This window comes from Metarhizium brunneum, chromosome 2 (genome assembly GCF_013426205.1).
Source record: "Metarhizium brunneum chromosome 2, complete sequence".
NCBI lineage: Eukaryota > Fungi > Ascomycota > Sordariomycetes > Hypocreales > Clavicipitaceae > Metarhizium > Metarhizium brunneum.
The window spans coordinates 6,516,727-6,536,490 of NC_089423.1; the positions used below are offsets into that span (position 1 = coordinate 6,516,727).

Consider the following 19,764-nt stretch of genomic DNA (forward strand, 5'->3'; position numbering starts at 1 on the left):
AGAGAAATTAATCTCGATGAGCGCTGCCTCTTACCGCCGGTCGTTACATTCCATCAAATGACTTTACCCTTGGCAATGATATGTGTAGATTGAAACTCGCAAGAGTTGGTCGTGGTGGTTGGATAGGGATGTGTCTTTAGAGGGCTATGATATGTTGAAAAACTCGCTATGAGCTACAGCTGCACTGCATGAGCCGTCCCGGTCGAGGAACCTCGCCAACCCATCTTTGTTCCTCCTCGGCATCCCCTTTGTATGCAACACCATCAACTGTCTTGCCATGCCACCCGTCTTCGAACGGGTTCAGGGCCATGTGCATGATGCGGTTCAGAACATCTCGCTCTCCTTCCTTCTCGACTCGCCGAATAACCTCATCCAAGACCCAGCCCCTAGGAACGAAGTTTGGATTTACTCGTTTCATGGCCTCAATTCTCTCCTGGTCCTTTTCGTCCGACACTAGTTCCCCATCTTTCCAGTCCTCCACCACGCGAGCATGCCACTTGTCCAACCATTTCGCGATACGGTCGCGAGCCTCATCCTCACTCACGGTACTCGGCGGTCCCTCCGTGTGGAAGAAGACGGCAGCCTTTTCCCTTCTCCCTTCCGGCGAGGACACCTCTGCCAATTTGACATTGCTAAGTCGACGGAAGAAGTGGTTGAAGTCGAGTTCTAGGGCTTCAAGGGTGTCGAGAGCCGGACTCAGTAGCTCATCAAAATCAGCGGGTTTGCGTTCCCGCAGGCCCAGCCTGAGCGTCATCAATCTCTTGTACTCTCCCAGAAAGACCTCCTTGTACTCATCGCCGGTTTGCATGATGAGCTTCTCCGCTCGTGATATGACTTCCTCCTGCTGGTCTTCCTTGACGCCCTCCGATATGAAGGCGGCATCGTCAGCAAGCCCTGCCGCGCCCATCAACTCCCCAACAGCCTCGCCGAATCGTACAAGATTCCACCAAATAATGGTGGGCTGATTTCTATAACTATATCGTAGCATATGATCGTCGTGGTTTGGCGTATACGACGGGTCGAAATTGTCCATGAATGCAAACGGGCCAAAGTCTATCGAGAGGCCATATACAGACGTATTATCAGTATTCTGCCAAGAAAAAAAAATAGTCAGTTCCACCTGCCAGACGTCAAGGTCATCCATCACGCTCAACCGGACTTACCAAAACACCATTCATAAAGCCGTACGCCTGCCAGGCGGCCACCGTCTTGGCGCTGCGGCGCGCAATCTCGCGATACAGCCGGGTGAACCTATTCTCAGCCGTCTCAGCAGGCCCCTGGAGTTCCTTCTCCGGCACTCCACGCCCCGGGACAGGCGACTCCCCAGGCTTCTCGGGATCCTCCAGCCGCGCAGGCAGCTTCTCCCAGCCGCCAAAGACGTCCTCGGCGACATACGTGGCCAGCCTCCGTATCAAGTCGCGGTCGCCCCGGGCGCGCAGAATGTCAAAGTTGCCCAGGCGCAGCCAAGACTCCGCGAAGCGCAGCACAATGGCCCCCGGCTCGACGGTCTCGCGCAGAACCTTGGAGTGCGGGAGGAGGGTGAGGGACAGCGCGCGGGTGGAGGGTATGCCGAGGGCGTTGAGGGCCTCGGACACGACGAACTCGCGGATGCTGGAGCGCAGGACGGCCTTGCCGTCGGCGAAGCGCGAGTACGGCGTCAGGCCGGCGCCCTTGAGCTGCAGCTCGTACCTCTTGCCCGTGTCCGGGTTCCGCGACTCGAAGAGGGATATGGCGCGCCCGTCGCCCAGCTGGCCGGCCCACTGGCCAAACTGGAAGCCGCCGTAGCACTGCGCCCACGGGTAGCCGCCCTGCAGCTTGTCCTCGTCCCATCCGTACAGCTTGTTGCCCGCGGCAAGCTGTCGAAAGTCGTCCGTCTTGTCCTCTCCGGCCTTGATGCCGATGTCGCGGAGGGCGGCTGGGCTCACGGCCAACAGCTCCGGGTCTTTCTGCTGCTCCGGCCGGACCCAGGTGAACAGGGCGTTGCGGACTTGCCTCGGCAGGATCTGATCGCGGGGTGTCTTGTGCGAGTCGGCGGGTGTTGGGAAGGCCGAATCGGGCGGTAGGGATTCGGTAAAGTGCCACGACTTGGGGAGGTCTTGAAGCGTGGCGCCTACGGCCGTCGAGTGGTTCACGGCCATGATGAACGGAGCTCGGAGTCGCGGAACAGCTCTTCGCACAACTGCGCGGTATAGCATCGACGGAGGTTCAGCCTTGGGTTTCGCTGCTGCACGAGCTTGGGATGGGCTTGGATCAGTGCAAGGCTCGGCGGTGGATCATGTTCCAGAGACTGCTGCTCCTGCGGTCCGGTGGCTATGTAGTTGCCTGGTAGACTGGAGGGTTGACGTCAATGCGACGGTGTCGGCCCGGATGGATAACATCATTTCAGCCCCACATTGCGGGCGTTTGGACATGCACCGTGTGTGTGTAAGCGGCACTGCGCAGCAAGTTGAGTAAATTAAAAAATGAAAATACAAGGCAAATGTTAGAGAGGATAAGTAGGTAGATGAAGTAATCATCGGTAATAGAAACCCAGCCATTTACAAGCTTTTCCAGACTTATCCGCCAGATGACCATTTGCCGTCAACGTCGGTTCCGACCAGATGCTTACCCTACAATATATCATATCAGTGCCTGCCGTGCTTGCATGCATCAACTCCATCGGCTTAATTTCCACATCATACACCTGCATCCGGACTTGAGGAAGAGGAAGAAATGAGAGAAAAAAACAAGGTGAGTTGCGTGACTTACTGTGTCACCCTCTCCATAGTCGGGCTTGTATTTGTAACACGCCATGTTTCCGTTCTTAACTCCGGTTCCGACGTTGGCGCGCGGCAGTTACATAACTAGCCCGGCCTCCACTGTTGCGGGGAGCCGTCAGTATCATGTCGCAATATGTTCAACGACTTGGCACATTGCGACTGTGCTCTGCTCATTTTCTTCTCGTCCTATATATCAGTAGCCTCATCCTCCAAAAGCTCTACATTACCAAACCACGCTCCTACTCTCATACAAGTCCAACAACATGGCCTCAAGTGACACAGCTTCCAAGGGCTCGTTCCCACCAACCCTAAAGCTCAACGACGGCAATGAGATCCCAGTGGTAAGTACCCAGCGAGCATGACACGGTTCACTCTTTCTCCTGGCCCCCTTCCCACACCCCTCTTGTCGGATATTCAAATCCACTGGATACTAATAAAATCACAGCTCGCATACGGCCTCGGAACCGCCAACTACAAGAGCACCTCGGGCTACGACCAGTCCGTCGTCGCCATCACCAAGACGGCCATAGACCTCGGATATCACCACCTTGATGGAGCAGAGGGCAAGCGCAGCCACGCCCCCACCAGCACACCAGACGCACTAACAAGAGCCCAGTGTACGGAAACGAAGAAGAGCTCGGCGCGGCCATCAAGGCGTCCGGCGTCCCCAGAAGCCAGCTCTTCGTCACCACCAAGGCGCACGGCGAGCAGCAAAAGCCCACGCAGGAAGCCTTCGAGCTGTCCCTCCAGAAGCTGGGCCTCGACCACGTCGACCTCTACCTCCTCCACGGGCCCTGGTTCGCCGCCTCGCACGAGGAGCTGCAGCAGAAGTGGGCCGACCTCGAGGCCATCAAGGCCTCGGGCAAGGCCAAGTCCATCGGCGTCTCCAACTTCCTCCAGGAGCACGTCGAGGTCATCCTTCAGACGGCCAAGGTGGTCCCGGCCATCAACCAGATCGAGTACCACCCGTACCTCCAGCACGGCGACCTGGTCGCCTTCCACAAGAAGCACAACATTGCTGTTTCGTGCTACGGCCCGTTGCTTCCGCTGACGAGGGCCAAGGGCGGGCCCATTGACGCCGTGTGGTCGGAGCTGGCGGGCAAGTATGGCGTTTCCGAGTCTGAGATTGGACTGAGGTGGATCTTGGACCAGGGCCTGGTTGCGCTCACGACGAGCTCGAATAAGGGCCGGCTGCAGGACTATCTGGCCAAGTTGGGTACGTTTGAGCTCACGCAGGAGGAGGTGGCGCGGATAGCGGAGGTGGGCAACCGGTATCACTTTCGTGGTTTTTGGTTGAACAAATTTGGCCCGGATGACAGGCGGTAAGGCAAGGCTGTCGATTAATTCCCACATAGGACAGTAGTATTTGCCGTGGGAAAACAAACATGAATATTGTTTTTACCTTTGTAAATTATATGTGTTGGGAGAAATTCGTGATGCCTAGCATACACCCTCGAGGATATGGCAGCTTCCCGAGCCCCCAACCTCATAGTTCATCGTCGTCCGAATCATCCGCAGCGACTGCCTGCTTCTTCTTTTGAAACGGCAGAGCCCGCGGCGGCGGAGGTGCACCCTGTGTCTTTTGTGGCGGTAATGGCTCCCGTGCCGCTTCGTCCGCCGTCCTGTCCATGTCCATGTCCTCGTCCTCGTCCTCGTCCTCGTCCTCGTCATTGGCCACAGAGGCCGTCGCCTCCGTCGTACTCTCCGCATCCTCATCCTCCGACTCCCCCTTCTCAGCCGTCATATCGACATCCTCCTCGGGGGACTCATTCTCAACAGCCTGGGCCTTTCTCTTGGGCGCCTTCCTCCCCCTCTTGGCAGTCTGTACCTCGTCCACCTCGTCCACCTCGTCTACTTCTTCCCGGGGGGCGTCATTCGCAGACAAGTCCGTAATGATCTTCTGCTGCTCCCGAATCTTGACCTTCTTCTCGTTGAGCAAATCTCGAAACTTTTGCAGCAGCACCACCTCGTCCTCCTGCTTGGCGGCGACCAGCTCATCCAGCTGGGACTTGAGCTCACCCACAGCAGTTTGCAGGTCTCGGACCCGGGCGTCAGACGCGGACGCGGCTGCATTGGTTTGGGTGACGGCGTCGACGGACGTGGCGCACCATTCAAACAGCTCGATGGCCTCGCCCCCATCGTGGGTGAGCGTGATGGCGCCGAGACGTTGCTGCAAGACTTAGGTTTGGCAATTATGTGAGAGACGGGGTAAGCACGTACAGTGATGCCTTGGACTTGTTTCCGGATGGTGAGAGACACCGACGATCCGCTTTGCACGGTGGCGGATGCCTGGATATCTGGAAGCGGCTGCTGCTCGAAGACGGACTGCAGTATGGTCTGCCATTCGGCTTCGGAGACGGGGCAGTTTTTGACGCGGAGAGATGCAACACGGTCATGCCGTACTGGGATGGATTTAGTAAAGTTCCTGCATGTATTTTTTTTTGTCCGTGTATATGGGATGGGCGAGAGTGTTGGGGACAAAGGCGCGGGCTACTGTTCACTCACATGAACACACGTAGGGCGCCTCGCCTTCTGTGCCGACCAATTTCAGGTCCAGTGGCTTTGAGCCCTTTGACGAAACTTGGACGAGGACATATGATGATTCGTTTTCGCTTTGGGAGAATTTGAGAATGCGTGTGGGGGCCATGGTATTGTGTGAGAAATATGTGAAGAAGTCGAATCCGTTCAGCTGTCACGGGAAGGCCTGAATCTTTGTAGGCGGACCAGACCTGCTCTCAAGTGCAGCAACATTGAAGCACAGTGCTTGTAGCCTAAGGTCTCCACTCCTACCGAGTTCTGCGGCTGCACAACTGGTCAACTGGTGCCTGTGCCTCCAGGTCTCACAACATCAAGCATTCAAAGCGTCCAACCTTCATTTTGAGACAATATTGGAGAAACTACGTCATTGACAAGGGCATTTAAAGCAGGTTTACATCATCTACAATCATCCGAGATTGAGACACCGAATCCACCGTGATGGATCCCCACATTGTCAAGAGTCAAGACTACCCGCTGACTACTGCTCCCAGCCTCTACCTCCAAGCCTCCAATGTTCACACAAAGTGACATCACGAACCACCCCCGGCTGCATCCAAAGCACTCAGCATTCTCTGCGCAACCCGCACCTCCGGAGACAACCGCCCCAACGCCAGAGCAAGCTCCTCGGCGGCCCTCCCCAAAGCCTCATCCGAAAGCGGCCCCAGCGCATCCAGGATAAACAGCACGCGCGTCGTATCGTCAGTCAGCGCCGTCCGCGGGCCCTGCCGCCAGTTCCAGCGGCGGCAAGTGACGCCGGCATCGTCGCACCAGACGGGCTCCCCGGGCGCGGCGCACTCGACCTGCGCCTCGCCGCCGGCCAGGCTGCGGAACTCCTCCCGGCCGCTGGCGCGGGTCAGAAACGGCGCCCCGTCGTACTTGTCGAGGTCCTCGCCGCCCAGGGGAACCTGGTGCTTCACCGAGACGGCGTTGTACATGTCCGTCAGGCGGTTCATGCGTGGCAGGCCACCGGCCGCTGCGGCGCGGCGGGTGAGCGCCTCGAGGCTGTTGCGCGTCTTTTGCGGCTTCGCCCCAAAGGCCCTGTACGTTTCGCGCCATGCGGCGATGTGCGGGACCTCGGTGACGGCGTGCTCGGCCAGCAGGTGCTTGGCCGAGGCTTCGGCTTCGAGGAGGAGGGCCTCGCTGCTGTCGTCGCTGGGGCCGGGGGGGATGCCCTCGACGACCATGAGCAGGGCGCGGTAGTCGGGTCGTAGCTTGTAGATTTCGGGGGCGACGTGCGCCGACTGCAGTATTTTGTGAGCGGCGGATGTGCTGCCCATTGTGGAGGGTCTGTGAGGCTGATGGGGGTTACTGAAGGGGAAATTAAAGATGGCAAGATGAGGCAGTAGGCTGGGGGGTGCAGCGTTTTCAACGGAAGCGACTGAATTTTGTGCTTTGTAGTTATTTCAGGCACATCTGCGTATTGGCCGGTACTGAGGTATAGTATTTATATTGACTGCCGCCGTGCGGTTTCTCATGTCAACGCACCTTGAACACCACATCACAAACTAGCGCGAGGCTCCACATTGACGGAACTTGGCGGGATGTTGACACAGGGCGCGCATTTATGCACGACTCAATTAAAGTTGCGGGTGCATTTTCCCGATCTAGATGCGGCAACTCGGGCCGCCCACTTATTACTTGGTTTAGGCAACATCTGCAGGCTGCACGACGACATGCGTCAACTACAATTCATCCAGTCAACGGCTACGGCTTCGCCTCCATGCTAGAATTCCTCTTGGCAGGTAACTGTGCCATTTAACTGCATATTTTGTATGAATGACCCGGAACCGTATCAATCACAATTCGAAATGCAACTACTAGTGTAGTGTAAAGTGAAATAGGTGATTTGAAGTTGGCAATCCAAGTGTCGTATTAATCTCCAAAACTCGATCCAGACTCCCTGAACCACATCCATCAAGAACAGAAGAAAAAAGGTCGCACTCTTAGAGATTTCGGCTCGGGCCGTTCCCCAAGGTACCAGGAAGAAAAACCCCATGCCGTACATTCCACCAATCTCCCCTTAAAGTCTACCAAATCTCAACCACAGAAATGCAACCCATTGAAATCCAACAAGACGTGGAAAAAGAAAAAAAACTTCCCAGCCGGATTTTCTCTCCCCCATCTTGGCGTAACAGCCTATTAACTCGGCAGTAGTCGTGGCATCTCACGAAATGTAGTCGCAGAAAGGAAGCTCCGTATTAAAGGCAAACGTGATATGCCGTCACGTTCTGATCAACATTTGCTGGCGTACACCGATCATGCGCCTCCGCCACGGAGGGAGAGAGAAAGAGAGAGCCGTGAGAGCCGGCCACGTGCGTAGACACGGTGCCCAAGAGTTGACGTCTGAATCTTGAGCTAGAAGAGCACCCGGATCCCACTCGGCTACGTTGCTGTTGTTGACTCAACAGGTCCATTGTGTGAGAAAGATTGCCTGCTCCATCGGCTCCCAGCCACTGGGGCAGGGTGTTTGGCGGTCGGGAAACTCGTACTTTATTCTATATATAACATGTTAGCCTCGGAACAAGATGCCGTAGTCGTCCCAAATAAAAGATGATTTAATTTCCACTCACTCCACAATATCAAAGTCCCCCATATGCTGCACAGCAAGGTTCCAAACGACTCTGGGTTTAAGTGGTTCATTATTGAATCGAGCTCCGTCCCACGTTAAAACAACGCCAAACATTGGCCCATGTTGCCATTTTTGGACTTCAATCATGCTTGGATATGGAGCCTCTGGATCTGTATGTCATTTACATATTAGTTACATGCCCGACTCTCCTTTTGAATCGCAATCGCTACTTACAGAACATCGACTTTACATCGGCTTCTAAACTAGGAAAGCTCGACATGTTGTCTACGCATAGCCGGATGCTGAAAAGGGGGCTGCGGTCGTCCCAGTTGGGTACTGGTTCAGCATTTAGTGGCTCCTCGGAGGAGGTGGAGGAAGATGTGTTCGGGCGGTCTGGCATGGTGATAGTGCGAGAAACTTGTCGTGACTGCCCTGGCTGAAGGTGTGTATGCGTATGTGTATGAGTAACTGTGTGTGTGTGTGTGTGTTGAACGGTATTTCGTGAGGTTGTCCGTGGCCAGAGATGAAACCTCAAACTGGAGGAAGAAAGAGAGCCATTATATAGACGGTTCTATCATTCTATTATTCCACCACTCCCCCACTCTGTCATTTCATGAGCCCACGAGTCCAGGCTGTTCATCATCTCTGCCGCCCACCAAGTCAGCACGAGTAAGACTGGCAATGAAGCTCGAAATGAGAAGTGAGTGGAAATACGGAGCCTCCTGGAAACGACACATGCATGCAGCTTCCAGTACGTGCATGGTGTTTCATATTCCACATGTTCATAGATGAATGCTATCACATCTGATTCACAAAGCAGCAGCTTATCTTGTTCGTAGCTATTCAAGGACACGCCGTGCGTCTTTGTACGTTCCCCCCTACTGTCTGGCGTCGTGTGTTCAAAGAATGTACTGGCCCGATCAGCCCAACGCGACAAACGAGGAGCATGAATTTTCAGGTCTCATGGAGTGCCTGATTGTATGCTCGTGGGAATAATGACTGAGTTTTGCGAGTGTTCAAACCGAGTCCTGCACTTTACGATGTGGCGTCCTGCTCTCTCGTGCAGCACACCACACCGCAAGTCTTGTTATGCATTTCAAGCACCATCCAAAAAGAGAGCTGCATTTAAAAAGCTCTCGGTTACTCGAGGTTTACATGTGAAAGTCTGGAATGCCATGTAGACTATTCTCATTGCCGCAAGAGAGCAGAGTGATGTGTGCCTCGACACCCACTGACATTTTCGTTTTTCTTTGAGTTTTGGTGAATGTAAACGAAAATACAAGGGGGTATAGTCGCTGTTCAATTAGAGCGCGTTCTTTTTGCCAAAGTGACCGTTCTATCCATGGTGCTCCCAGGACCTTCTCAACTACACCACAGAGTAACTCCTCCGTTATACTCGAACGTCAGCATCAGCAAATGGTGCTATGCGAGATGATTCTCCGATTCCCCAGGGCTGGACTGGGCAGCAAGATTTTCTAAACAGCGTGGCTTGGTAGCTGTATTGACAGGAACACCACGCTGTTTAGAGCGAGTCTCAATCAGAAGAAGCAAGTTCGGAGTCTGAGGGGCCAAAAGGAGACTGCGCATGAGTGAAAGCAAGGCCATTGTGTTCCAGACCCTAGCCTTGAGCATGAATCTGTGAATGAAAGTTGAGCCACGGTACGAAAGGCCAGTCTGCAGTCTGGACGCATGGCGGCTGTGTAGAAGCGGAAGCAGGGCCATTGTGTTCCAGGCCATGGCCTTCGGCATGAATCTGTGAATGAAAGTTGAGCCACGGTACGAAAGGCCAGTCTGGACGCATGGAGGCTGTGTCAAACCGAAAGCAGGGGCACAGCTTTCCAATGCTGTTCAAAGAGTGTTTCTATGGTAGCGAGAGCAGGTCAATGGCCTGGGAGCCCATCCTGGACGCATCGAGACTGGAAAAGTGAAAGCAAAGCCGGGGCCTGGAAGATTTAACCCCGACAAAATACCCTGATGAAGACAAAGAGACGTCTCCCCTGATTCGCTCCGTTCAAAGGCGGCCATTGTCTGCTGTGGCTCGTGTCGAAGCACAGACGGAGATATTTGCTCCATCTTATGAAACAAAGGGGTATCATCGGGCAGAAGAGCCATCAGCTGGCAACCTATATTGGAACTGTCCGCCCTGATCAAGATGAACAGACGTCGAGATAAACCCTCCTGGCCACGGGTGTCCAACGTCATCTACAGTTCACATGGAACTATCGGCAGAGGTGATTACGCAGTCTCACCAGCCGCGGATCTATGTGATGAGCTGGCTATTCTTATCTGATACCAGTCGCGGTTTTGAGTAACCACGCCCATGAGCTCTACCGGTAGAGCTAGATGGATGGCGCAGCCCAGACGCAGTCGATGCGTCGCATCAAAACTGACCACCAGCAGCTGTGTCTTCCGTTGATCCGAGTCACGAGCTGTTTGTTCAGAATTATTTAACGACTCTGCCAAAATTGGAGGCCTCCCAGAAGAGGAGGTCTTATTTTGGTTGGTCTCCTTCATTTTCCTTCCAACAAGAATTATGCCCATCAGGAGGTGCAAGTTGAGAATCGTCCAACTACATGCCTCTTCAGCCGAGCCGCCACTTTTCTCTTGGGAATTTCGTTTACTTCCATCTGACATTGATGGCTCACACGCCTTCCACTCCGATTTGAGTCGCCAGTTGTCCCTTCAATAGTTCATTTACATCAACATGACCAACGACTCCTCACACTCCCGGCCCCTGGGCCGACTCGGCGGTTATCCTCTAATAGTTCATTTATTGATGTAACCGACGATACATACAAGGAATCCTCGCATTCCCTGCTCCCCAAGCCGACTCGCCAGCCATCACCTCAACAATTCGCTCACATCAACATCAACATCCATCTCTAGACCTCCTTTCCCCCTGAAAAGAGCGAGCCCCTGATTATCCGTCCAGAAGCTCACCAAACTCATCGTCCGGCAGCAGTCTTCCCTGAAAGACCCCCAATCCCGGCCAATCCAACACCCTAAACGAGCTCAAGATCCTCAAACGACGCCATGTCATTCCCAACAGTGGCAACGACGCACACTCTGCGCAAACGTCAAAATCAACAGCACCACGTACACCCCGCCCCCGTCGGCAGCAGCACTCACCGCCAGGGAGTAGGAACAACGACAAAACGACGCCTAAGCGCCAACACGCAATGGTGCCACGCATCGCGACACTCGTCTTTGGAAGCACACTCCACAAACCACACCACTTTCTCGTGCCTCGAGATGTGCCCCGTCTTGACCTTGCTGAATCCCATCGTCAACCTGACTACCGCATCGAAATCCCACCCCTTGCGGTCCCAGAGCGCCACTACTTTTTCCCTGTACTCGAGCCCGAGGTGGACGTCGCCCATTTCTCCTTCGCCGGAAGACATGATGCGCTGGCGGGCTAGTGTTTGCCGGGACTCGGGACTCGGTTCAGCTGATACGTATCCGCTATGAATAAAATCCAAAGTCAACAGCAAGGGAAAAATACGACAAACGAAAACTTGTGGCGTAGAGTAAATACTCTCAGAATTTTGCTTTGCCGCGCAACGCGTCGTGAATTGGGGTGAAACAAAGTGCAGGAGCTGGGCGTTGGCGCTTCCTGCTTCGACTGCTGCCGGGCCTTCCTTCCAATAAACGAACAGTGGTTATGACATCACGAGAGATAAGCCCAATAGTCATTCGTGGCTTGGCCTTTGAGAACCTCCTGCCTTTGCCTAGCAGTCTCGAATCGTCATGACAACTCCATCAGCCCCAGAGACCGGTTGTATTTACTAAACTATAAAGTGATATCCTCACCAGGTAATTCTAGCGACGTCTCCATAAGTTGCTTGGATAAATCGCCAATTTTCTTTGACCCTGGATCGTCCGCCATGCTAGTGATCTGAACCGGCCATTCCATCTGAGCTTGCTGGAGGCCGATGGCTTCCTTCTCCCCTATCTTTTCAATCCTGGCAAGTTGCCCCAGTGTATCCAAGTCCTCGGAGCGCATCTTGCCTCTCACCACATTAAATACCAGTTTCCCCAGGAACAAATTCTGGCCTTGCTCGTAGATACCCTTGGCAAGCAGGATGATAGTTGAACGTAGTGCGGAGAGATCTGCGTCACTGTCCTGGACTTTCATTCCTTCAATAGCGATGAAAGCCACGTCTAGCATTAGAGAAAGGAGATATGTGTCGAGCCACTCAAAGCCATGTCGTAAGTAGTAAGCTCGCAGCAAAGTCTCTAGACTGACTTTTGCGTATGAGAGGAGCTCCTGGGGCGGTTGGCCAAAGAGATTAACCACGGCTGCGTCCGCTTCTGACCCGGGCTCATTTATGAGACTTGGGGACTGGAAAAGTCTGAGAAGAATCTGGAAATAGTGCATACTGAGTAGTCTTTGTTAGAAGATATGTCTTACTAGTACCACGTTTCGGCAAGTGCGCCAAGAAGCACAGCCGCCCCTGTCATTGCCAGGGTTCGTGACGAAAACAGCAGACAGAGCACATTGGCAAAGTAACTACCCAGTACAAAGTAATTTGAAGGTTGTACTTACTGAAGTTTGAGATGGGATGGAAGCACGGCTCTTCGAGGAGACAGTGCTTCCGGCAAGCTGTCGTACCAGCCCTTAAACCGGAAATAGAAAACTGCAACTTCTGCAGCAGAGAGCTGCGGAGCTGGCGTTGAACCGGCAAACAATCTCTGTGCTGCCTCGTTTTGTATTACGGCAAACTCGGCCCTTGCCTTGAAAACGTCCCCTGAGCTACTGGGAAACAGAGTCCTACCAAGAGGGTACTTGAGCCAGATTTCGCCGTACCACTCTGGTTCATGCTTCGGATCTGGCAAGCTAGCTGGTGGTCGATTGAAGAGAGGAGGCCTGAAGTAATGGAATGACATAAGACTGGGAATCCGTATTAGTCCGGCTATGAAACGGAAAGTTTTTTTCTTTTCTTTTTTCTCCTTCTTTTTTTACCGAGATATCTGTTTCGGGATCGTAGACCTACCTCTGCCAACTAAACAATGCCCATGCCGTGTAATGCCTGGCGTCACGTAACCTGGTATTTTCCGTGACAGAGGTTGGGTTGAATAGATCAATCTTGTGGGCAATGGCACATGCTTGGACTGTGTAGGCGTATCCGATCTTGTCAGCCCCAGTTCCGCTGTAGATGATGTGGAAAACAAGAGCAGCCTGGATGGTCGTTAGCTTATCGAGACCCTTCTCATACTCCCACAGCCTCTTGGCCTCTGCCAAAAAGCGGTAGCCTAGGGTTTGAGGATTCCAAAACTCAGTGCGGCCATCGAGGCCGCGATAATAGTTCTAGGGCCGCCATGCTCAATCAGCAAATAGATTCTGGTCAAAGATGCTGAGATGGATGTACTCACACAAGACAATGCAAGTAACGCATTTACAAGTAGAGACGAGCAGAGTTCATCGTGCATCTTGGACATGTCTTCAAGAAAGTAGTCCTTTTGGAATGCGGTCCACCAGTCATGGTCTTGGAGGAAGAATGCGCTGAGGAGTCTTCTCATCAACAGATCATCCGAGCTGACACTGGTCCACTTTGATGGCGCAATGGAACTGAGACGAGTATTGATTATCTTGGCTGCATGGTACGGCATCAAGTAGGGGGCCTCGGCTTCCGAAAACGCATTCTCCGGCTGTTGATGTGAGGAAGAAGGTCCAGACTCGGCGGCATCTCCTAGTGACAATGGGGGAGCCCACTTATATATCAGCGACTTCAGATAGACATTGGACTGAAGCAAGAGATGGGGAGGCAGGTTCGAAGAAAGCGGGAACTCGTAGCGATATCTTGCCTCGGGTACGAGAAACGATTGCAGAAGCAAGTCGCCGTGCTCGACCTGACGGGCAATGTCATCTACGTTTTCGCCCCTCCGTATCTTCCGTACAATGGCTCCCACATCAGCCTCAGACCGGGAGCGAATTGCGTCAAATATACGTTCATATGGAGTGCTGTGGCTCTTGAGTTCTTCGTACTTGCGTTTGACCACTTTGGCTTGTGTCTCGTCAGGACCCCTATCGTAAATGCATTCCACATGTCGCCGTATACACGCAGTGCACGTAGGGCGACTACCACTACACTGAGACGGCAAAGATTTGTCAGCTTGGGGAGGAGCAACTCGAGCAGGACGGAAGAGCCCAGCTTAGGAGAGCATGGGAGTATCACGGCCTTACCTTGGTTTTACGCTTTCGACATTCTATGCAAGCTGATGTCACGGGAGAAGACTGCTTCGCCAAACGACGAGAACTAGAGGCGATGCTGCCATCATCAGAAGGCGGAGCAGGAAGAAGCGGGCGAAATTTCGAGGACTTGGGAGCCGATTCCGGCATGTTGCGAGTCACTACGGAATACACGATTAGAGATGGAAGAATTGAACTAGTATTGACATGAAATCTCAAGATGAACGTGGAGTAGCCAGGACTCAAGACTCGGGATAAATCAACGGAAGGTGCGCCGAGGTCGTGAGCCAATTAGCACCGCGCAAAGTTATGCATTCACGGCTGATGTGAAGATGAAACATTTTTATGCTTAGGAGTTGTCGAAAAGGTCTCAGACCGCCGGTTGTGCCATTTCATATTTCGACCTAGCCGTGTCAATCGAGACAATGTTTCCTCCCGCCGCCATGATCGATGCACCCACCCATTGACCTTATACCATCCGCACACCCCATTTTCTGAACATCATCGTTGAGGCTACTTGTGGTGCAGAGCAGGAAGCAAGCTGTACTTGTAGTTCTTGCTTTACGCAGTTATCGCGGGACCATCATTCCTGATCAGAGCCTAGCTAGGACCTGGCGGCCGCCATGCCGAATCCACGACTTGTCCCTGCAAGAGATGTAAAGCAATCGAACCATGCCATTCAAGGTGTTCCGAGCGGTAACTCGGCAGTACTTGTACCCGGACGGATCAATCACTGCAGCTTGCCATGCGATTCCTCAGCCCTGAAGGGGCCATGGCGGTGTGACACTCTGTGGCTGTCTCGCCGCTTACATGCCGAGTACTAGGACGTATCTTTGCCGTCCTCAATGGGCCTCATTACTGGGTGAAATAACGCCAACAGTATGAAAAATCTGGATGAGACAACACCGCCTTTGCTTCCCCTCCTGTAAGCCACAATCTCTTTCGGGAATCGGGAGGACACGCACCTAGGGTCCTCAGTGATGCATAAGCCAACGTAGCAATGGCAAAGATTGACGCTTGAGACTCCGTTACAACATGATGCCTGTCCCATGCACAATATTCACAAAGGGTCCGGTAGAATAGGCGTCGTGTCTTTGGGCTGGACAGATATTAGACTTGTGGAGTTGTGAACATGTACATACTTTGTGACTTGGCCCTGGAAGACTTGTACCGCGATACCCGCAAGATTTCACATAAAGTATGAGGGCAGCTTTGAGATGCTATACATGGTCTGGGACTCTCTTCTCATTAACTTTGTAGAACTATGTAAAACTCAGCGTCGGCACACGTTGGCCCTCTCTTCATCATGACCATTGTCCAACGTGATCTCGCCATTTTATAAGCTACAAGATCCCCAGAAAAATAGCCTCCGCCATGCGCTATTAGGAGAAAGGTCGAAGTACACAGTATTGACACATAAGAGCCTATCCATCCAGGCTGTCGCCGGGGGCGTTTGGCCGCATCGGCGGTGGACGTTTAGCGAACGACATACGAGTGCCTTTCAATTCAAAATTAAGATGTAGAGCGAGTATTTTAATTCATCTCCAACTAGTTACAAGGGTGATATAGTTAATAAGCCAGCATCATTGACCACGGTTCGCCAACTGGTGAGAATGCGACATGTACTGACCTTCAAATTGCCAATCATCTGATTCATCCCCTCCAAATCAGATGCAGCTCCTGCCCCGTCTTCCATGCCGATTTGTTCCATGTCGAGTTGCGAAAAGTCACTCAGATCAATTGGCCATTCAGTCCCCGTCAAAGTTTCCAGACAGCGGGAGTCGTGATCAAAGACGTGAATACTAAATGCATCTTGGTGTTGGCTTCTCTACCTTGCGCTTTGAACGGCACAGAAAAGGAAATGTAAATTTACTCACGAATCAATAATGTCATCCCAGTGGTCCCGTATAATAATTCCCCCCCAGCGGTTACACTGTTCTTGCCCGTGGAAGCCGGCCAAGAAAAGGAGAAATCCACGAAAAGGAGTATGAGGAAGTCCCTGGCGTAGCTGATAGTTATGGGAGTTACTACCCAGAGTCTCGCGGAGACCCTTAGCCTTTTCTTCCCCCTCTGGCCAGATTAAAACGACAAGAAAATGACTGACAGTCTTGTTGCAGTTGATAGTGTTAGAAGTATTGGCCATCGGTCGCCCCCCCGACAGGGGATCATCAGAGTCCATAGCGAAACAAGAGGATTTGTTGCTGTTGAGCTACCAAAAGAGGAGCCCTCCTCCGGATGGAGACTTTTAATGACGTGTGTTATTTCCCGTATAATAGTTGCGAAGTCCCAGGCGGTAATAGGTAGGATGTGTAGATGGGTGTTTAGATGGATGTGATATAAAAGTGTGCTTGCGTGGTTGTGTCTGCGTCCAAAGACATCCAAGCCATTGCCAGCGGTATTTTCGATTATTTATACACAGAAAATTGCCGTGACACAGCCTCACGAACTGATACTGAACACTATCGTTATACTGCCCAGGTGCTGTCTGCATGGTCAGAGCCCGCATGAGCACAAGACCCAAGATGCATAAGTGCGGCCATGATAGAAATCCGGCCAATTGTGACCATGTGAACACTCAGGTATCATGAAGCGAACAATGTATGCCATCACAGCCTTATTCGGAGATGGACGTGAAAAAAAAAAGACACTGCTGTTCAACGCCTCTGGAGTCTGAACACTGCGCGTACAATAACGTCAAAAATTAAAACGGTTTCAGAGCATGTCATATCGAAGGGCACAAAACGATTCACAGGCTTTATGACGCAGTGTTCAGATGATGTTCCTTGCTGCTGTCGACGTGTTCAAATCTGATCATGCTCAAAACACAAGGGCACGGAATGACCGAGACCCGGCTCTTAAATTGTTTAATAAATACCGCCCGCCTCATTTTGAAGACGTACCTTACTTATCTGGATAGAGTGCACAGTGAAATGTTCATGACTAAGATAGAGGGCTGCCTGACATAGATTTCCTCCCTTTTTCTTTGTTCGCGTCAAGCCAATCCACCTCCCTTGTGGACTCGGCCATGCCGCTCGAGCGGCCTCTCTACATGGTAGTAACTGGAGATTCTCTGTCCAATCGATGCTGAATGCTAAGCATTGAAGGAAAAAATAAAATAAAATAAAATAAAATAAAATAAAATAAGCGCTGCAAGAACACCACTCTCGAATCTTTGCCGCTGTTAAATGACTTGTATGAGTATAGCCCGTGGCAAGTATACTTGCATACCATGAAGTGAGTTGACACCAATCTATCACAGTGTACTATCCCTCTGAATGTGCGCAGGTCCAATTAATGTATTTAACCCACTTCTTTTATAATACTTAAAAATACTTAAAAATACTTTATTATTAAGAATAATAAACTAGTATATTTTTATATACTTATATATCTTTAAAATCTTAGTTACTTATTATTCGCTAGAACCCTGGCCCGTTACAAAAATTAGACCTGTGCACATTCAGAGTGATAGTGTAGCCAGCGATGGGTAGGCTTCAATTGTCATGAAACTCCTTTACCTTTGCACGTATGCTGTCAAGCTAGTGAGTTGCCAGGCGCATCACTGAACGTTGACGGGAATACTGACAGACAAAAAACAAGTTGAGCTAAATAATCACAAAAAATAACCGTAGCTCCAGTATGGCTTGGTTTACGGAATCGACAGAGTCTAAGAAGATTGATGGAGGATTCTTGTGCCTGGGAATATCTGGGACGGAATAGCCGGCTGTTCTCCGAGCCCACCTCGCCGACGGGATGCAGATGCGAAAAGCAGTATGCTTTATATATGCGGTAAACAAGGGATATCTAATCTGTTCCTGACCCTGACCCTGACCCTTTTACTTTGCCTTGCTTTGGTTTCAGCAATTTTTGGCTGGCGTTATAGTCCGCACCGGACCAGGTTGGCGCCGGGGCTGCTGATATCACATTGCGGTCTCGCAACTTTTGGTTTCACCATCTCTGGCAGCCGAATCAGGATATAGCATCCGATGCTGCGTTATTTCTTCCAGTTTACCAAGGGTAATTGAGCAAATGTATATATAGCGTATCCCGATGGCCCTGGCCAGACGCGGGACGCGACGAATAATCGTCGCACGTAGTCTGCCCGGAAACCACAACATCAAATACTGGATTTTCACCGTCACATCAGACGAGTGGACACGAACTAATGCTAGAATAAGTAGCACAATATTGCATGTATCCCTGCAGAAAAAGCGAAAACTCAATGCACAACTGAGCAACGCAGAGTGAGAGGGAATTTGTCAATCTTCCATCTCTAATAGACGTTCGACTCACGGAGGAGTGAAGAGAAGAACGTATATGCTGAAATGGGACCAAAGTTCGTCCATGGTGAATTGCTCAACCGAAACATGCTTTCGCTGGTGATTCAGAGGGCAAGGAATAGAAATATTGTCGAATATAAATTGAACAAATTCTCTCGTTACCATTGAAACGTTCTGTTCTGAGATGCCTTTGGAAACCATCCTTCCTAATGACGCCGTATCCCCAACGCCATTGCGCCAAATCAATGCATCGTCTGCCTCGTCACTTCATGTTCGTATTGCCCCTAATCGCGTAGCGTTAGGTATATTCCAGATTCATCAAACACGGAGAGCCTTACTGATCCAGCCCCAAGTAGTCAGCCGCAGCTAGTAGTTCCAAACATAATTCTACGGGAATGTCCATATCGGGAACATCATCGCTATTTCGATAACGGTACCAGTAGTGAAAGTACTCGACCACTTTGTCGAGAACCATGCCGCTGCGATAGGGAAGGAAATGAAAACGTCAGCTGCCGGATCGTGCAACATCAAGGCCGCAGAAACCATCGCGGACGGGCGGGCCAGGGTATTGAGCATGCCCCGACCATCAGTTCAAGTGTAGTGAACAATCAAGCAGCCCGGCCAGCTAAGAAGCGGCGTTCTGTCATGGACGGATGAACATGGTGTTGCATCGTGATTGCTCTGTCTTCATCCTACTGGCCAAGGCACACACGCAGATGAAGCATCATGCACTACTCAATCCGGCTGCCAAAAGCTTACCTCATCTCTTGAAAAACGCAGCGTGCATCCTTAGCCTCGGCGAACTGGCCTGCACCTGGTGTGAGCTGAATCGAACTCGAACATATCTTGGAAATATGCAGCAAAGCCATGGCATTCACGCACTTCGCACATCCAACATGCCCTTGATGATAGGGCTCACCATGGCGGCCTCGCGCAGGACGACAAATTCGAAGCCATCGCCTGAGACCAAAGTGACATACTTGCTCGGTGCCTGCAGCATCGCCATACTGAGTGCTTGGCGAGGAGGCAGAGTGTGACGGAGAGAGTGTGAAAGGACGAGTGTGGAAATGCTTGCGCGAAAGTTTTAATAGTCAAAAGTGGGTCGGTCGATTGTGCATGCTAGCTGAGGTACCCATGCGGTCCCATTTTTCCACAAAAGAACCTCCAGAAGCTTACCGTCTGCCGGCGCCCTCTCATTGGCCAGCGTGTCTCAGTTGCCTCGCCAACAGATCGACGCCCTGGTGTTTCGGCTGCTGCACCTCAACGTTCGCCCGCCATTTCACTTGTTGCCCAGTTCGAGCCCGACTAGAGAGACGCACAAGTGCAATTCTTCCACACCTTTCCATCTTCACCTCTCTTTCTTTTCGACATTCTCAGCGTCGATCGCATCGTCACCATTATCCTCACCGTCAACATTGCCGTACTCAC

At 51.9% G+C, this 19,764-nt stretch overlaps 8 protein-coding genes across 8 annotated transcripts; 1 reads left to right on the forward strand and 7 right to left on the reverse strand.

Annotated features, from left to right (window-relative positions):
• Positions 1-166: 166 nt before the first annotated feature.
• On the reverse strand, positions 167-2,138 carry G6M90_00g049310 (uncharacterized protein; the record flags this gene model as incomplete). The annotated part of the gene is made up of 2 exons (XM_014689554.1): positions 167-1,090; positions 1,164-2,138. The coding sequence occupies 2 exons, from the start codon at positions 2,136-2,138 to the stop codon at positions 167-169; spliced, it is 1,899 nt and encodes a 632-aa protein (XP_014545040.1).
• Positions 2,139-3,022: 884 nt separating this feature from the next.
• I3ACR (NAD/NADP-dependent indole-3-acetaldehyde reductase) lies at positions 3,023-4,085 on the forward strand (the record flags this gene model as incomplete). Its single annotated transcript, XM_066130466.1, has 3 exons — positions 3,023-3,100; positions 3,205-3,322; positions 3,376-4,085. 3 exons carry the CDS (start codon positions 3,023-3,025, stop codon positions 4,083-4,085), a joined length of 906 nt encoding a protein of 301 aa, XP_065986462.1.
• A 160-nt stretch (positions 4,086-4,245) lies between these two features.
• Positions 4,246-5,406, reverse strand: G6M90_00g049330 (uncharacterized protein; the record flags this gene model as incomplete). The annotated part of the gene is made up of 3 exons (XM_014689556.1): positions 4,246-4,929; positions 4,980-5,161; positions 5,265-5,406. 3 exons carry the CDS (start codon positions 5,404-5,406, stop codon positions 4,246-4,248), a joined length of 1,008 nt encoding a protein of 335 aa, XP_014545042.1.
• Positions 5,407-5,827: 421 nt separating this feature from the next.
• On the reverse strand, positions 5,828-6,574 carry G6M90_00g049340 (uncharacterized protein; the record flags this gene model as incomplete). The annotated part of the gene is made up of 1 exon (XM_014689557.1): positions 5,828-6,574. The coding sequence occupies one exon, from the start codon at positions 6,572-6,574 to the stop codon at positions 5,828-5,830; it is 747 nt and encodes a 248-aa protein (XP_014545043.1).
• A 1,124-nt stretch (positions 6,575-7,698) lies between these two features.
• Positions 7,699-8,266, reverse strand: G6M90_00g049350 (uncharacterized protein; the record flags this gene model as incomplete). Its single annotated transcript, XM_014689558.2, has 3 exons — positions 7,699-7,792; positions 7,868-8,036; positions 8,101-8,266. The coding sequence occupies 3 exons, from the start codon at positions 8,264-8,266 to the stop codon at positions 7,699-7,701; spliced, it is 429 nt and encodes a 142-aa protein (XP_014545044.2).
• Positions 8,267-10,868: 2,602 nt separating this feature from the next.
• Positions 10,869-11,267, reverse strand: G6M90_00g049360 (uncharacterized protein; the record flags this gene model as incomplete). Its single annotated transcript, XM_014689559.1, has 2 exons — positions 10,869-10,932; positions 10,996-11,267. The coding sequence occupies 2 exons, from the start codon at positions 11,265-11,267 to the stop codon at positions 10,869-10,871; spliced, it is 336 nt and encodes a 111-aa protein (XP_014545045.1).
• Positions 11,268-11,656: 389 nt separating this feature from the next.
• nirA_0 (Nitrogen assimilation transcription factor nirA) lies at positions 11,657-14,206 on the reverse strand (the record flags this gene model as incomplete). The annotated part of the gene is made up of 5 exons (XM_014689560.1): positions 11,657-12,245; positions 12,413-12,757; positions 12,861-13,174; positions 13,240-13,956; positions 14,051-14,206. 5 exons carry the CDS (start codon positions 14,204-14,206, stop codon positions 11,657-11,659), a joined length of 2,121 nt encoding a protein of 706 aa, XP_014545046.1.
• A 4,464-nt stretch (positions 14,207-18,670) lies between these two features.
• On the reverse strand, positions 18,671-19,342 carry elc1 (Elongin-C; the record flags this gene model as incomplete). Its single annotated transcript, XM_014689561.1, has 3 exons — positions 18,671-18,815; positions 19,096-19,144; positions 19,219-19,342. 3 exons carry the CDS (start codon positions 19,340-19,342, stop codon positions 18,671-18,673), a joined length of 318 nt encoding a protein of 105 aa, XP_014545047.1.
• Positions 19,343-19,764: the final 422 nt, after the last annotated feature.